The following is a 16,132-nucleotide window of genomic DNA, read 5'->3' on the forward strand; positions in this document are numbered from 1 at the left end:
GGCTGCAGCGACAGCGTCATACACTTCCGTAGCAGCTGTGCCTGGGATTGTAGCAAAGTTCCGTTCATTCGAATGAGAGCGGGACTGTAATCCCAGGCACAGCCGCTACGGAAGTGGATGGCGCTGCGCCTGGTAAACACTGAAGAAGCCGTGGCTGTCGCTGCCGTGGCCTCTTCAGACAGCTGATCGGTAGGGGATCCAGCGGGGCGCTCCTCTTCCTCTTCATAGCGACATTTAGTCTCATGCGCATTAAAATATATAGTGTAATGTAAGGGAATAGAGTTTTCAAAACCCCCATCAACACATTGTAGAAGAAATCTGTGCAAGGCTGCAAGTTTTCTAATACTCTGCATGCTCTATTCTGCTGCGGAAAGGTGGTAGATTTCACTGCAGATTAAGCACTGGCAATTTGCGAAGGGTGAAATGCACGTCAAAATACTGACTAGGATCGCGCACATGTCATTAGGGGAATTGCTACGGATTTCTAGGCACCAAATTCTCCCAGTGTGAACTTCCCTCTTGTGTTAATTACAGTATTAGTGAAAAATTGCATTTTTACAAATAGTTGTTAATAAATTATTTACTGTTTAGCGAGAGGCATTGAAAGTCACAGCAACCAGTCTTCTTCTGGTCTAGATACAGACCATAAGCTTGTTGTCTGACTATGTCCCTCCTCTGGAGATTAGTCATTCTTCATAGGAGCCTGAATTAAAGAAACTCAAAATGTAGAAAATAGACAAATTGTAAAAATATTTCCCAGCAATATTTCCATTAATATCATCCTCTCCTTTTGATCCTATCTTGTCTCATATTGCAATTAAATGTGTGGCAAATATACTGTACACGACGTTCCAAATTATTATGCAAATGTTATTTTTCGCTGATTTTCCTAAATAGTCGATACAAATGACAGTCAGTATAATCTTCAAGCCATCAACCTTTGGAGTATAATGCAAATTTTATTGAACAAATCTCCTAATGATAACAGATTTTCTTTTTAGAATTAAAAAACTCAAAATGCACTGTTTCACATTATTATGCACAACAGAGATCAAAACATTTTAAAGGTTGTAAAGAGAACTAAAATGGTAATTTGTTGAATTTGCAGCATCAGGAGGTCATATTTACAGAAATCAAAAGCTCTTTCAATAAAAAAACTTAGCAGGCCAAGTTACATGTTAACATAGGACCCCTTCTTTGATATCACCTTCACAATTCTTGCATCCATTGAATTTGTGAGTATTTGGACAGTTTCTGCTTGAATATCTTTGCAGGATGTCAGAATAGCCTCCCAGAGCTTCTGTTTTGATGTGAACTGCCTCCCACCCTTATAGATATTTTGCTTGAGGATGCTCCGAAGGTTCTCAATAGGGTTGAGGTCAGGGGAACATGGGGGCCACACCATGAGTTTCTCTCCTTTTATGCCCATAGCAGCCAATGACACAGAGGTATTTTTTGCAGCATGAGATGGTGCATTGTCATGCATGAAGATAGTTTTGCTACGGAAGGCACGGTTCTTCTTTTTGTACCACGGAAGAAAGTGGTCAGTCATAAACTCTACGTACTTTGCAGAGGTCATTTTCACACAGTCAGGGACCCTAAAGGGGCCTACCAGCTCTCTCTCCATGATTCCAGCCCAAAACATGACTCCGCCACCTCCTTGCTGACGTCGCAGCCTTGCTAGGACATGGTGGCCATTCACCAACCATCCACTACTCCATCCATCTGGACTATCCAGGGTTGCACGGCACTCATCGGTAAACCACACGGTTTGAAAATTAGTCTTCATGTATTTCTGAGCCCACTGCAACCGTTTCTGCTTGTGAGCATTGTTTAGGGGTGGCCGAATAATAGCTTTATGCGCACTTGCAAACCTCTGGAGGATCCTACACCTTGAGGTTCGCGGGACTCCAGAGGCACCAGCGGCTTCAAATACCTGTTTGCTGCTTTGCAATGGTATTTTAGCAGCTACTCTCCTATTCCTATTAATTTGTCTGGCAGAAACCTTCCTCATTATGCCTTTATCTGAACGAACCCGTCTGTGCTCTGAATCAGCCACAAATCTTTTCACAGTACGATGATCACGCTTACGTTTTCTTGAAATATCCAATGTTTTCATACCTTGTCCAAGGTATTGCACTATTTCACGCTTTTCGGCAGCAGAGAGATCCTTTTTCTTTCCCATATTGCTTGAAACCTGTGGCCTGCTTAATAATGTGGAACGTCCTTCTTAGGTCCTGTTCACATCACCGTTCATTTCCGTTCCGGGGTTCCGTCGGAGGGTTCCGTCGGGTGAACCCCGCAACGGAAAGTGAAACGGACAGCACAGCTTCCGTTTCAGTCACCATTGATCTCAATGGTGACGGAAACATCGCTAAATCTTTCCGTTCGTCACCATTCCGTCTGGTTTCCGGTTTTCCGACTAAATCAATAGCGTAGTCTACTGCGTTATTGATTCCATCGGAAAACCGGAAACCAGACGGAATGGTGACGAACGGAAAGCATTAGCGATGTTTCCGTCACCATTGAGATCAATGGTGACTGAAACGGAAGCTATGCTGTCTGTTTCACTTTCCGTTGCGGGGTTCACCCGACGGAACCCTCTGACGGAACCCCAGAACGGCAATGAACGGTGATGTGAACAGGCCCTTAAGTAGTTTTCCTTTTGATTGGGCACACCTGGCAAACTATCACAGGTGTCTGAGATTGATTACAATGATCCAAAGAGCCCAAAGACACAATACCATCCATGAGTTTAATTGAAAAACGAATAATTAAATGTTTATGACATTTAAATCCAATGTGCATAATAATTTGGAACACCGTGTATGAAGGATTGTTCTGTGTGTGTCCCAGGATATCAACCTTTTCTCACCTCCTCCTTTTTCTCAGCACTCTGCAGCCCAAAAATGGATCAAGGTGTAATGAATCTAAACCTTTTTTCTGTTTGTTTAGACTTTGTGATTAGTATTCTTTCTGAAGATGGAGATGTTATTAAGAAGCTTAACCCAGCTTTCTGTTCCATGAAATTTTGGAAGTCACAAACAACTGGTGGAAAACCTCCAGCTACTGTAAGCGCAAATTACTTCATAAAAAAATGATATAAATAATCCTTGTTTGAATACATGACTGCATTTTATGTACATGTATACGATTATGTCAAAAGAAGTGGCTTTGGGTTTTAACAGGGTGGATTTACATGCGTTGATAATGCATAGGATTCAGCAATTCGACTGCTTATTCGTCGTAGCTGAAGTTGAAACTTCGTTCACATGGTTAAAGAGGCTCTGTCACCAGATTTTGCAACCCCTATCTGCTATTGCAGCAGATAGGCGCTGCAATGTAGATTACAGTAACGTTTTTATTTTTAAAAACGAGCATTTTTGGCCAAGTTATGACCATTTTTGTATTTATGCAAATGAGGCTTGCAAAAGTCCAAGTGGGTGTGTTTAAAAGTAAAAGTCCAACTGGGCGTGTATTATGTGTGTTACATCGGGGCGTTTTTACTACTTTTACTTGCTGGGCGTTCTGACGAGAAGTATCATCCACTTCTCTTCAGAACGCCCAGCTTCTGGCAGTGCAGACACAGCCGTGTTCTCGAGAGATCACGCTGTGTCGTCACTCACAGGTCCTGCATCGTGTCGGACGTGCGAGGACACATCGGCACCAGAGGCTACAGTTGATTCTGCAGCAGCATCAGCGTTTGCAGGTAAGTAGCTACATCGACTTACCTGCAAACGCCGATGCTGCTGCAGAATCCACTGTAGCCTCTGGTGCCGATGTGTCCTCGCTTGTCTGACACGATGCAGGACCTGTGAGTGACGTCACAGCGTGATCTGGCAGAAGCTGGGCGTTCTGAAGAGAAGTGGATGATACTTCTCGTCAGAGCGCCCAGCTAGTAAAAGTATTAAAAACGCCCCGATGTACGCACATAATACACGCCCACTTGGACTTTTACTTTAAACACGCCCACTTGGACTTTTGCAAGCCTCATTTGCATAACTACAAAAATGGTCATAACTTGGCCAAAAATGCTCGTTTTTTAAAAATAAAAACGTTACTGTAATCTACATTGCAGCGCCTATCTGCTGCAATAGCAGATAGGGGTTGCAAAATCTGGTGACCGAGCCTCTTTAAAGGAACAGTGTCATCACCCAAAAAAAATTTCATATGTTCAAGATGTTAGTGCTTTATTAAAAACGTTTATATTTATTTGTGTGTTTGTGTTTTACTTTTTCTTATTTTTACACTTTTTCTTCCCTATGGGGGCTGCCATTTTTTGTTCCATTTCTGTCTGTGTCGATTAACGACACATACAGACATGGAATACGGCAGCCACAGTCCCATAGGGACTGCGAACGGCTCCCGTCCCATTGACTTCAGTGTACGGCGTCTGTGTGGGAACTGCGCATGCGCCGCTCCCACACAGTCCAATTCGAAATTGGCGCCGTCCGGCGCCATTTTCCTGTGGACCGGAAGTCGCGGCCGGACAGTAATATTACTACTTCCGGTCGCGGCTTCCGGATTTGTGCACTTGGACCAGCGGCAGCAAACGGAGCGGACGGGCCGGAGGGAGCCGCGGCGGCAGGAGCAGGTAAGAGATTTCAATGTATGTTCGTGTTTGTGTGTGTTTACTACTGTATGTAAACCTACTACACTGTGTGTTAGCTCAAAAAATGGCGACACACAGTGTAGGAGGTTACACCGTTCAAACCCCTCGTTTATCCCGGCACTAGCCAGGATAAAGGAGGGGGGGATGCTGAGAGCTCACTAGAGCGAGGGCTTTTAACCCAATGTTGCAATGCTGCAATTTTTGGAATAGCTCCATCTAGTGACCAAAAATGGGTAGTATTATAAATTAGAATTAATTTATAATATTTCCTGACTATTTCCTGACTCGTGAAAAAAATAAAAAAAATTTGAACAATGTTTAATCACCCACACACTAAATGTTTAATTTTTTAAAAAAAAACATGTTTTTCTGGCAACACATTCCCTTTAACCCCTTAACGCACCAGGACGTACTGGTACGTCCTGCATTGAAGTGCTTTAAGGCACAGGGACGTACCGGTGCGTCCTGGCTAAAAACTGTCACCCTGTCAAAGGACAAGGTGACAGAACTGTGCCGTCAACTGTTTATGACAGTTGATCGGCACAGTAAGACGGCAGGGGACCATTCACAGCGGTCTCCTGCCGGCGATCGCTGTGATTGGTCAGTCAAAGCAGACTGACCAATCACAGCTCTGTGACGTGTGTATGTGATGACGCTGGCTCAGAAGCTGAGCCAGCGTTATCACCGCCGGGAATCAACTGCCCGACGCCCCTCTGCAACGGCCAGGACCGGAGCTAGGTTCCGATCCGGCCGATTAACCCCTTCGATGCATCGATAAACGTGATCGATGCATCGAAGTGGCTTGTAGCCCTGTCGGCAACCACGATGGTTGCCACGGGCACGGTGTGTCAGCTGTTTTTCACAGCTGACATCGTGCCCTAACGGCCAGGACCGGAGCAAGGCTCCGATCCGGCCGATTAACCCCTTAGATGCAGCTATTGCTGCATCTAAGTGATTAGATCGTACCCTATTGGTTGCTAATAACAACCATCGGCACCCGCGAGTGTTCCGATGGTTGCTATGGCAACCATAGCCTAACAATCGCTTCCTAGTACGGAAGCCTATTAGGCCCCGCCGGGAGGCGAAGCCTAATAGGCTTGCTGTCAGTGAATAGCTGACAGCTCTAATACACTGCACTATGTAGGTAGTGCAGTGTATTAGAATAGCGATCAGGGCTTCATGCCTTCAAGTTCCCTAGTGGGACAAAAGTAAAAGTTAAAACAAGTTAATAAAAATGTTCTAAAAAAGTAAAAAAAAATAAGTTTCATGTTAAAAAACACTATAACAGCCTTTTTTCCTATAATAAGTCTTTTATTATAGGAAAAAACAAAAAAAAAAGTACACATATGTCGTATCACCGCGTCCGTAACGACCCAAGCTATAAAAATATCACGCTATTTTACCCGTACGGTGAACACCGTAAATTTTTTTAATAAAAAACGATTCCAGAATCGCTGTTTGTTAGTCACTACCCCTTGCAAAACAGAATAAAAAAAGGGATCTAAAAGTTGCATGTACCCCAAAATTATACCATTAAAAAACGCAGCCCGTCCCGCAAAAAACAAGCCCTCCCACAGCTTTTTTGACGGAAAAATAAAAAAGTTATGGCTCTCAGAATATGGTGACACCAAAAATAAATTATTTGAAACAAAAGTGATTTTATCGTGCAGATGCTGCAAAACATAAGAAAAACTATATATATATGGTATCGCCGTAATCGTACCGACCCGCAGAATAACGTAAAATTGTCATTCATAGCGCATGGCGAACGCCGTAAAAAAATAAATAATAAAAATCATCAGAATTGCAGGTTTTTGGTCACCTGGCTTGCGCAAAAAATGAAATACAAAGTGATCAAAAAATCGCATGTACCCCAAAATGGTGCCAATGAGATCTACAGATTGTCCCGCAACAAATAAGCCCTCACACAGCTCCGGGGAAAAAAAATAAAGACGTTTTGGCTCTCAGAATATGGCGATGCAAAATGTGCAAAGTGTCCAAAAGCGGATAATATCGGGCGCCATTTATCAGTGTGACACCGGCCACATACCTGCGGATTATTATTTATTTACACCATTATTATACCCTCTTATTATGCCCTGATGTTCTCCGCACAGATTACATATTCCCCCACATCATAAACTGAAATACCAGCAAAACCCCAAACAAAACAACTAGCGAGCAAAATCCACGCTCCAAAAGCCAAATGGTGCGCCCTCCCTTCTGAGCCCTGCAGCGTGCCCAAGCAGCAGTGTACGTCCACATATATGGCATCGCCATACCCAGGAGAACCCGCTTAAGAGTTTGAGGTATTTGTCTTCAGTGGCACGAACTGGGCACAAAATATTGTGCACTAAAATGGCACATACTTGTGGAAATTTGCAATTTTCATTTTGCACCATCCACTGAGCATTCATTTATTATAGAAAAAAAAAAACCTGTGTGGTCAAAATGCTCACTACACCCGTTAATAAAATGCCTTCAGGGGTGCAGTTTCCAAAATGGGGGTCACTACTTGGGGGTTTGTTTTACTATTTGACCCCAGAGCCCTGCCGTTGTGGGCTAATGCTGCGAAAATCACCAAAATTGGTCTCACATGCGCCTTTCACTCCTAAGTCCTGTCATATGTCCATGCAAATGATAAATGCCTTGAGGGGTGTAGTTTACCAAATGGGGTCACTTTTGCCGGGTTTGCACTATTTTGGCCCCTCAGTGGCTATGCAAATGTGACATGGGGCCGCAAACTATTCCAGCAAAACTTGAGCTCCAAAAGTCAAATGGCGCTCCGTCCTTTCTAACTTCCGCCATGTGTCCAAACAGCAGTTTATTACCACATATGGGGTATTGCTGTGCTCAGAAGAGTTTGCTTTACAAATATTGGGGTGTTTTTTCTCCTTTATCTGTTGTAAAAATGAAAAAATCTGAGCTAAAACTACATTTTATTAGAAAAAATTTAGATTTTCAATTTCAGAGCATAATTCCCATAGATTCAGCAAAAACCGTGTAGGGTCAAAATGCTAACTATACCCCTAGAAAAATTCCTTGAGGGGTGTAGTTTCCAAAATGGGGTCACTTTTGGGGAGTTTCCACTGTTATGATCCCTCCAGGGCATTGCAAACACGACATGGCACCGAAAACCATTCCAGCAAAATCTGCGCTCCAAAATCCAAATGGCCCTTGTTCCCTTCTGAGCCCTGCCGTGGGTCCAAACAGCAGTTTATTACCACATATGGGGTATTGCCGTAATCGGGAGACATTGCTTTACAAATGTTGGGGTGCTTTTTCTCCTTTATTCCTTGTAAAAACGAAAACATCGTATGTTTTTTCAGAAAAAAAGTAGATTTTCATTTTCATAGACAAGTTCCAATAAATTTAGCAAAAAACCTGTGGGATAAAAATGATAACTATACCCCTAGAAAAATTCCTTGAGGGGTGTAGTCTCCAAGATGGGGTCACTTTTGGGGGGTTTCCACTGTTTTGGCACCACAAGACCTCTTCAAACCTAACATGGTGCCTAAAATATATTCTAATAAAATAGAGGCCCCAAAATCCACCAGGTGCTCCTTTGCTTCTGAGGCCTGTGTTTCGGTCCTTTACCGCACTAGGACCACATGTGGGATATTTCTAAAAATTGCAGAATCTGGGCAATAAATATTGAGTTGCATTTCTCTGGTAAAACCTTCTGTGTTACAGAAAAAACTGTATTACAAATGAATTTAGTAAAAAAAAATTGAAATTTGTAAATTTCACCTCTACTTTGCTTTATTTCTTGTGAAATGCCTAAAGGGTTCAAATAATCTCTGAATGCTGTTTTGAATACTTTGAGGTGTGCAGTTTTTAAAATGGGGTGTTTTATAGGGGGTTTCTAATATATAAGGCCCTCAAAGCCACTTCAGAACTGAACTGGTCCCTGAAAAAATAGCCTTTTGAAATTTTCTTGAAAATATGAGAAATTGCTGCTAAAGTTCTAAGCCTTGTAACGTCCTAGAAAAATAAAAGGACGTTCAAAAAACGATGCAAACATAAAGTAGACATATGGGGGATGTTAACTAGTAAATATTATGTGTGGTATAACTCTCTGTTTTACAAGCAGATACATTACAATTTAGAAAAATGCAGATTTTTGCAAATTTTCTCTAAATTTGGGTGTTTTTTACAAATAAATATTGAATTTAACGACAAAATTTTTTCAGTATCATAAAGTCCAATGTGTCACGAGAAAACAATCTCAGAATCGCTTGGCTAGGTAAAAGCAATCCGGAGTTATTACAACATAAAGTGACACATGTCAGATTTGAAAAAATAGGCTGTGTCCTTAAGGCCAAAACAGGCTGTGTCCTTAAGGGGTTAAGATTGGCTTGGTCAATGTGCTGCACAATGCTGGAAGATTTTGCATGGCAACACCCTTTTTAATTGCAAGGCCATCAAGTACTGCATTTACATACAACAATTTTGTTGATCCTAGAATGCAAATATTTAGCACTTTTGAATATTCGCAATTTCAACTAACTAAAGTAGTCATCTACGAGTCTTTACATTTTGAGATGATTAGAATTGAGTCTCGAAAATTGCAGAGATGTAAACATTCAAGGAAAAGGAACAACCGTTAAAGTCGAGAGTAAAGTTATTTAATGTTATCTATACAATTTGATAGTTAGGGCCTTTAAATTTACATGAAGCATCGAGGAGAGTGAATTAGTTTTAATAGCCTCGTAGCTTTGCTTTTACTTATCCTCTAAAATTTATTTAGCTTTCCTCTCAATTCACTTCCAAAGCTAAATTCAATTCTGCTGGTTTCCTGTTACCAGTCTTTTTAATGCATAGTGCCACTAAATCACTTCTTGCAATTCAGAGCCAATGTGGTTAACCCCTTAATGACTGGGCCTGAAAAGGCCTTAATGACTAGAAATTTTTTCCCGTTTCTGCCTTTCAGCAGCCATAATTTTTTTTATTTTTTTTTTACGTGGCTGTATGAGTCCTTATTTTATGTGGGAGAAATGTATATATTTTTTTGCGCAGTTTTGTGGTAGAAAAAAAATTCACTGTGTAAGGCCCCATGCACACGTCCATGCCTGTAATTTTCGAGCCGTACTCCAATATAAAGCATGGGAGCACGGCCCGTAAAATACAAAAAGTAGGACATGCTCCATAATTCCCGGCACGGTTCTACGGCACGGGCACCTATCCATAGCGATAGGGAAAGGTGTCCGAGGCCAATAGAACAGAGTGGGTCCGTAATTGCAGACCGTATTGCAGATGGAAATTACGGCCATTTTTACGGTTGCATGCATGGTGCTTAAGTTATGTCATTTATTTTTATGCATGAATATAGGAAAAAGCAATTGTCTGCATCGTTTTTTGGTTATTTTTCATCCCTTTCACGCTAAATAACCTGTTTAATTCAAGTTATTACGGTCGTGTAGATACCGAATATGTAGGTTTTTTGTTTTTATGCAATGTATGGGAAATAAAAAATTTCTGCAAAATGACTTTTTTGGGGGACATTATTTTATTTTTTTACTTTTTATCTCGTTAAGGGATAAACTTTATTTACAACTTTATTTTTTACGATCAAAGGGTTAAACAGCTGGGGTCGGAATGTTCTCCGATCCCAGCTGTGTTCAGCAGGCTGCTCTAAGTTCAGGTGCTTCGCTATAGATGAGGCAGCTGCACCACCTGCCGTCAAGATGGTGGCCGGTCGTTAAGGGGTTAAAGGTTCTTCTGTCTTTGTTTCAGTCTGCAGTATGACCCATTCTCAATTTGGTTGCAACATTTTTTTTCTCTAACGTCAACGTGGAGGAAAACTATACCATGGAAATGGAACATAAAAACTACTTGTCAGATTTTTTTTTATCATTTATTATAGCAATGTGATTTTTAATATAAGCAGGAAGAACAAGTGTATTGATCAGGATTTGAGTTGCGCCACTTCTGTAAAATGGTAGTAGAACATGTCAGACACATGTCTGTGGAGTCTAGGTAAACTACAGTCCTTACGAGGGCATCTAGGAGTCATAGATGGGAGTGAATGGAAGCACATCTCAAAATCAATGAAGGTATCAAAGTTGAATTTTAAATCTCTAAGTTGTTGATTAACCATTTTAGGGCAGGGCTATACGGAGATTTTGGTCGTGACACAGGTTGTGTGTCCAAAGATCGCTGTCGCACTGTGTACATTACAGTAATGTAAGTGAGTGTAGCTGCGTTGCAACCTGCAAGTTGCCGAGACCATCACAAGAAATCCAAACTTTTTGGATGTCTTCCGACTGAAGTCGTGGACGTGGAAACTTGCAGGTCGTAACGCGGCCACATTCACTGACAAGACTTTGACACGGGCAGCGCTACACAGCGATCAAGCGGCATTCCTTGCCACCTGTGTCTTGGCCAAATCACTGTGTAGCCTTAATGTTGACTATAAGGAAAAATAATAACTTCAGTAAATATAGTCCTGTTATTGAAAGATACCTGAGGGGGTAACTTTGTGTTAGGACTTTTTTTTTCTAGTATGTTTGTCACTCGACAACCGTTCTGGATCCAACCTCTTTAATCATTCCTCAATATTTATTTTATGCAGGCAAACGTGTTTAATTGCAATAAACCAAAAGATGGGGATAAAGATGGCTGCTTCTATTTCAGGTAGGGTCAATATGAAGCTTTTAGCAACTTTTTCTTTGTTTTGAGGACTGCATTTTACCACATTTTCTGCGTAGTATTACGGTAATACCAACTGCAAGTAAAGTTGTACTTTAAGTCAATGTGGAAAAACTGCCATAGAAGAGCCAATTCAACTCTATAAATCAGGCCCTAAAAGGCAAAGAATAAAAACTGCAATGTATCATTGGCAAAAAACACTTTCTGAGTGTACTCTGATGGCGCGACGTTCACTCTCTGCCTTTGCAGCGCTCAGCAGCCTTTCTACTGTAGCAATTAGCAAGGGCCTCAGCCCCCTCTGTATGGCATGTCAGAAGATAGTTTTGTAGACATTTAATTCAGAGCTATGCATTTGCATACTTCCAAAAGGGTTGAAAAAACAAAATAGCAGTCGCGAATGAAAGTTATTCTTTAATAAATTGGTAAAATTTAATGGGGCAGATTTACTTATACTGTCTACGATTTAGACAAGGCAGTCAGAAGATGCACCAAATTTACTCTTCTACTCCTATTTGCGCTAAAATTGTGGCACAGTTTTGGTGCATAGCAGCGCAATTGAACTCTTTCACCTTTTCTACTAAGACAGGCCGCTTGTTACGCACGCCACAAAAAGTGCCTAAAACATGGGTCGCACTTGTCAATTTGAATAGTAAATCTGCTCTCTGTTTCCAGCAAACTTTTTTTTTTTTTAATTTGGTTTCATGCGAAAGGCATATATAAAGGGTTATTTTCTCCCATTTATGCTATTTATATGTGATTGCTTGCAGGGATAAAATTATTCCTGAACGTGTTGAAAAGTACTGCATCCAGTTTATGTATATGGCTGAGAAGGCTACTGTACTTTACAGTGAACAGGTTTGTAACACTTTATCTACTCAAACAATGGTGATTGTGTGTAACATCAAAAAGTGAATGGGTTTATCAGTCCGTCATCAATATCACTATGAGAAATCCAACAATGACCATGTGTAACTTGGTGCGTTGATCACGAAACACAATTTGGAGAGACTAGAAAAATGATCAACTCTGGCACAAAATGGTTGAGTTAAAAAATCTATAACTTTTATTACAGATAGACACAACAGAATAAAAAGATGAGTCACACAATGAGAAGGCGTCAAACCATGTAAGACCAAAGAAAGCACGTATAACGAGCATGCTCATGCGTAATGTCAAGATACAGGCACATATGTGAATTGGAGTCCAGGAGGGACAGCCAAACTGCATAAGATGTATAGCGAGGTGATTAATGCTAATAGCAATACTAGTCAAATATAAAGCGCTGGGAGATGCAGGTAGCACAGCCTATAGCCACATACTAACAGACTGTGTGTAAAGCAAATGTAAAGATACGTGTTTCTGTTAATGCCTTCGTCTGGGCATTCGCTGAAACGCGCGTCGGGTATTGGCGTCCTCTCTGTGCAAGACCATGACCTCTGGTATGTATGTTACCTTTAACAGGTGTTTGTTTTATATTCTTTGGGTCTGATGTCATTTTGCCCTTCAGTGGACGGGCTATATAGTTCTCATCTTTACATTTGATTTACACACGGTCTGTTAGTATGTGGCTATAGGCTGTCCTACCTGCATCTCCCAGCGCTTTATATTTGACTAGTATTGCTATTAGCATTAATCACCTCGCTATACATCTTATGCAGTTTGGCTGTCCCTCCTGGACTCCAATTCACATATGTGCCTGTATCTTGACATTACGCATGAGCATGCTCGTTATACGTGCTTTCTTTGGTCTTGCATAGTTTGACGCCTTCTCATTGTGACTCATCTTTTTATTCTGTTGTGTCTATCTGTAATAAAATTTAGATTTTTTTTTACTCAACCATTTTGTGCCCGAGTTGATCATTTTTCTAGTCTGTAGGTCTCTCCTATTATGGCATGTGTCTCACTTCACTTTACTATTTGTGCCTTCTTTTTATTTTAAGTTTTTAATAGATGTTGTTGCCAACAAGCCTGTGAAGTTGGTTCCACTCTCAAACCCTGCCACCCCAACAGTGACCAATATTAAACCGGAAGCCAGCCGCACTTTAGTCAGGAATCTATGGCTCAAGACTGTGGTAAAGTTGTGGTGTTTTTATTATTTCCTCTTTATATTTAATATATATATATATATATATATACATATTTTTTTTTTTTTTTTTTTAATTAGATATATTTATATATATATATAATGTGTTTAATTAATTTATTTATAATATAATTTAACCTTTTGCTAAATACATTCCATTCATTCAACAATAGACCCAAGATTATCAAATAATCTGGGTTATTAACTGTTTACAAATTACAGTACAGAAAATCCTGAAATGCAAAATTGTGCTTTTACTTCTCCTTTTATGAAGTGATTTAATGTGTGCCATTGCACCCACTGAACTCAGCCTGAACAGTCGTTCCGGACAACATTCAAAGGAATGCGCTGTATTCTAATAGCTCCTCCTAGCCTGATTGGCCAAGGGGTATCTCAGGGTCGTGACACTTTTGTACTGGCAGGAGTCACAGCTGTGATCCACAACTTGGGCCAGGAGGCGACATAAGGAGCCGCCCCAACTTCCATTGCCATTCAGCTGCATCACTTCATAAAGAGCATCTATAAAATGTTTTTTTTTTTTTGTTTTTTTAATGATGCCACAATCACTTTATAGATTCAGAATTTCTTTATTTCAATGTTTTGTTTTGTTTTCTTCCAATTCTGATCTTGTCAAATTTTAGATTAATTTTGCAGTTAAGTTTACGGCTATCAGATTTTAAGATCAATCGGATCTCGGATTTTAAGTATTTATTCAGTATTATGATGACAAATTTAGTTTCAGAGTCTGATGGAGAAGAGATCTATTTTCAACATTTTTTTTTTTTGAGATTTTTAAAATGGTTGCTTATCTTATTAGGATGAACACAGTAATTTGGCTGGTGTTGACCTTAATGGGAAGATCATTGCAAAGATAATATCTTCTGAGACTGAGGAGGAGATTCCATGTTTCAAGTCAAATACAAATATCATGGAGTTTGCGTTTAAGAATGGATCTGCTGATATCCCGGTGGGTAATAATTTTGTTTCACATGATGGGTATATGGGCTGTTTATTAACACCTTAATACCGCACGTGTTTTGGACCTTTAACCCCTTCATGACTGAACTCATTGTGGCCTTCAGTACCAGCCCCATTTTTTCAAATCTGACATGTCAATTTATTTGGTAATAACTCTGGAATTCTTTCACCTATCCAACCGATTCTGAGATTTTCTCGTGACATATTGGACTTTGTTGGTTGATAAATTCATTGCTTATTTATAAAAAATAAACAAAACACCAATTTAAAGAAACGTTGCAAAAATAGATTTGTCGAATTTTAAATGTTTCTGCTTGTACAACAGATAGTAATACTACACAAAATAGTTTTTCACATATTCCATATGTCTACTTTATGTTGGCATAGTTTTTTTTTTGAACTTTCTTATATTTTTGTAGGACGTTACAAGGCTGAGAACTTTGAGGGGCCCGTATATTAGAAACCCCCATAAAACACCCCATTTTGAAAACTGCGCCCCTCAAAGTATTCAAAACCGCATTCGGAAAGTGTTTAAACCCTTTAGGCGTTTAACAGTAATTGAAGCAAAGTACAGGTGAAAATTACAAATTAAATTTTTTGCCAAAATTCATTTGTAATACATTTTTTTCTGTAACACACAAGGTTTTACCCGAGAAATGCAAATCAATATTTATTGCCCAGATTCTGCAGTTTTTAGAAATATCCCACATGTGGCCCTAGTGTGCTAATGGACTGCAACACAGGCCTCAGAAGCAAAGGAGCACCTAGAGGATTTTGGGGCCTCCTTTTTATTAGAATAAATTTTAGGCACCATGTCAGGTTTGAAGAGGTCTTGTGATGCCAAAACCGTGGAAACCACCAAAAGTGACCCCATTTTGGAAACTACACCCCTCAGGAAATGTATCTAGGGATATAGTTAGCATTTTGACCCCACAGGTTTTTTGCTAAATTTATTTGAATTAGTCTGTGAAAATGAAAGTCTTTTTTTCAAATTTTTGCAAGGAATAAAGGAGAATAAGCACCGCAACATTTCTAAAGCAATTTCTCCCGATTACGGCAACACCCCCATATTTGGTAATAAACTGCTGTTTGGACCCACGCAGGGTTCAGAAGGGAAGGAGCGCCATTTGTATTTTGCCGTGCAGATTTTGCTGAATTGGTTTCTGGGGGCCGTGTCATATTTGCAAAGCCCCTGAATTACCAGTAGAGTAGAAATTCTCCAGGTGTGATCCCATTTTGGAGACTATACCCCTCAAATAATTAATGTAGAGGTGTAGTGATCATTTTGATCCCTCGTGTATTTTATAGATTTTATAAGAATTGGGCCGTTAAAATGGAAAAATATATTTTTTCCAATAATATGTAGATTTTAGCTCATAATTTTTACTTTCCACAAGGAATACAGGAGAAAAAACACGCCAAAATTTGTTACACAATTTCTCCTGAGTAAGGAAATAATTACAGTGCACAATTTATTCCTATAGGTAACCAGTATAAACGACTAAAATTAAACCCCACCTGGCTTACACCTTCTCTAAAAAAGGGCAATATATGCCAAAAAATGGGCATTTGAAAAATATAAATATGAGGGTACAGCTGTAGCCTTTGCAAGTTATAAAGAGCTTATTAAAATCTGTAAAAAAGTAATAAAATCAGCAAAAATACAAAATGAAAGGCGGGTGGCCAAGGATAGTAAAACAAATCCCAAAATATTCTTTAAGTATGTAAATGTGAAGAAACCAAGGTTTCAACATATAGGACCCCTAAATAGTGGTAATGGGGAGTGGGTGACGGGATGAAGAGAAGCC

General features: G+C 40.1%; 1 protein-coding gene across 1 annotated transcript in view; it reads left to right on the top strand.

Annotated features, from left to right (window-relative positions):
- SMCHD1 (structural maintenance of chromosomes flexible hinge domain containing 1) overlaps positions 1-16,132 on the top strand; it is a 312,622-nt gene that overhangs the window by 208,424 nt on the left and 88,066 nt on the right. Inside the window, exons 33-37 of the mRNA XM_075826377.1 lie at positions 2,956-3,071; positions 11,187-11,248; positions 12,031-12,118; positions 13,204-13,335; positions 14,164-14,313. Of these exons, the coding sequence (XP_075682492.1) occupies positions 2,956-3,071; positions 11,187-11,248; positions 12,031-12,118; positions 13,204-13,335; positions 14,164-14,313 (548 nt within the window). The remainder of the gene's footprint in view (positions 1-2,955; positions 3,072-11,186; positions 11,249-12,030; positions 12,119-13,203; positions 13,336-14,163; positions 14,314-16,132) is intronic.

The sequence above is a fragment of the Rhinoderma darwinii genome, chromosome 5, assembly GCF_050947455.1.
Source record: "Rhinoderma darwinii isolate aRhiDar2 chromosome 5, aRhiDar2.hap1, whole genome shotgun sequence".
NCBI lineage: Eukaryota > Metazoa > Chordata > Amphibia > Anura > Rhinodermatidae > Rhinoderma > Rhinoderma darwinii.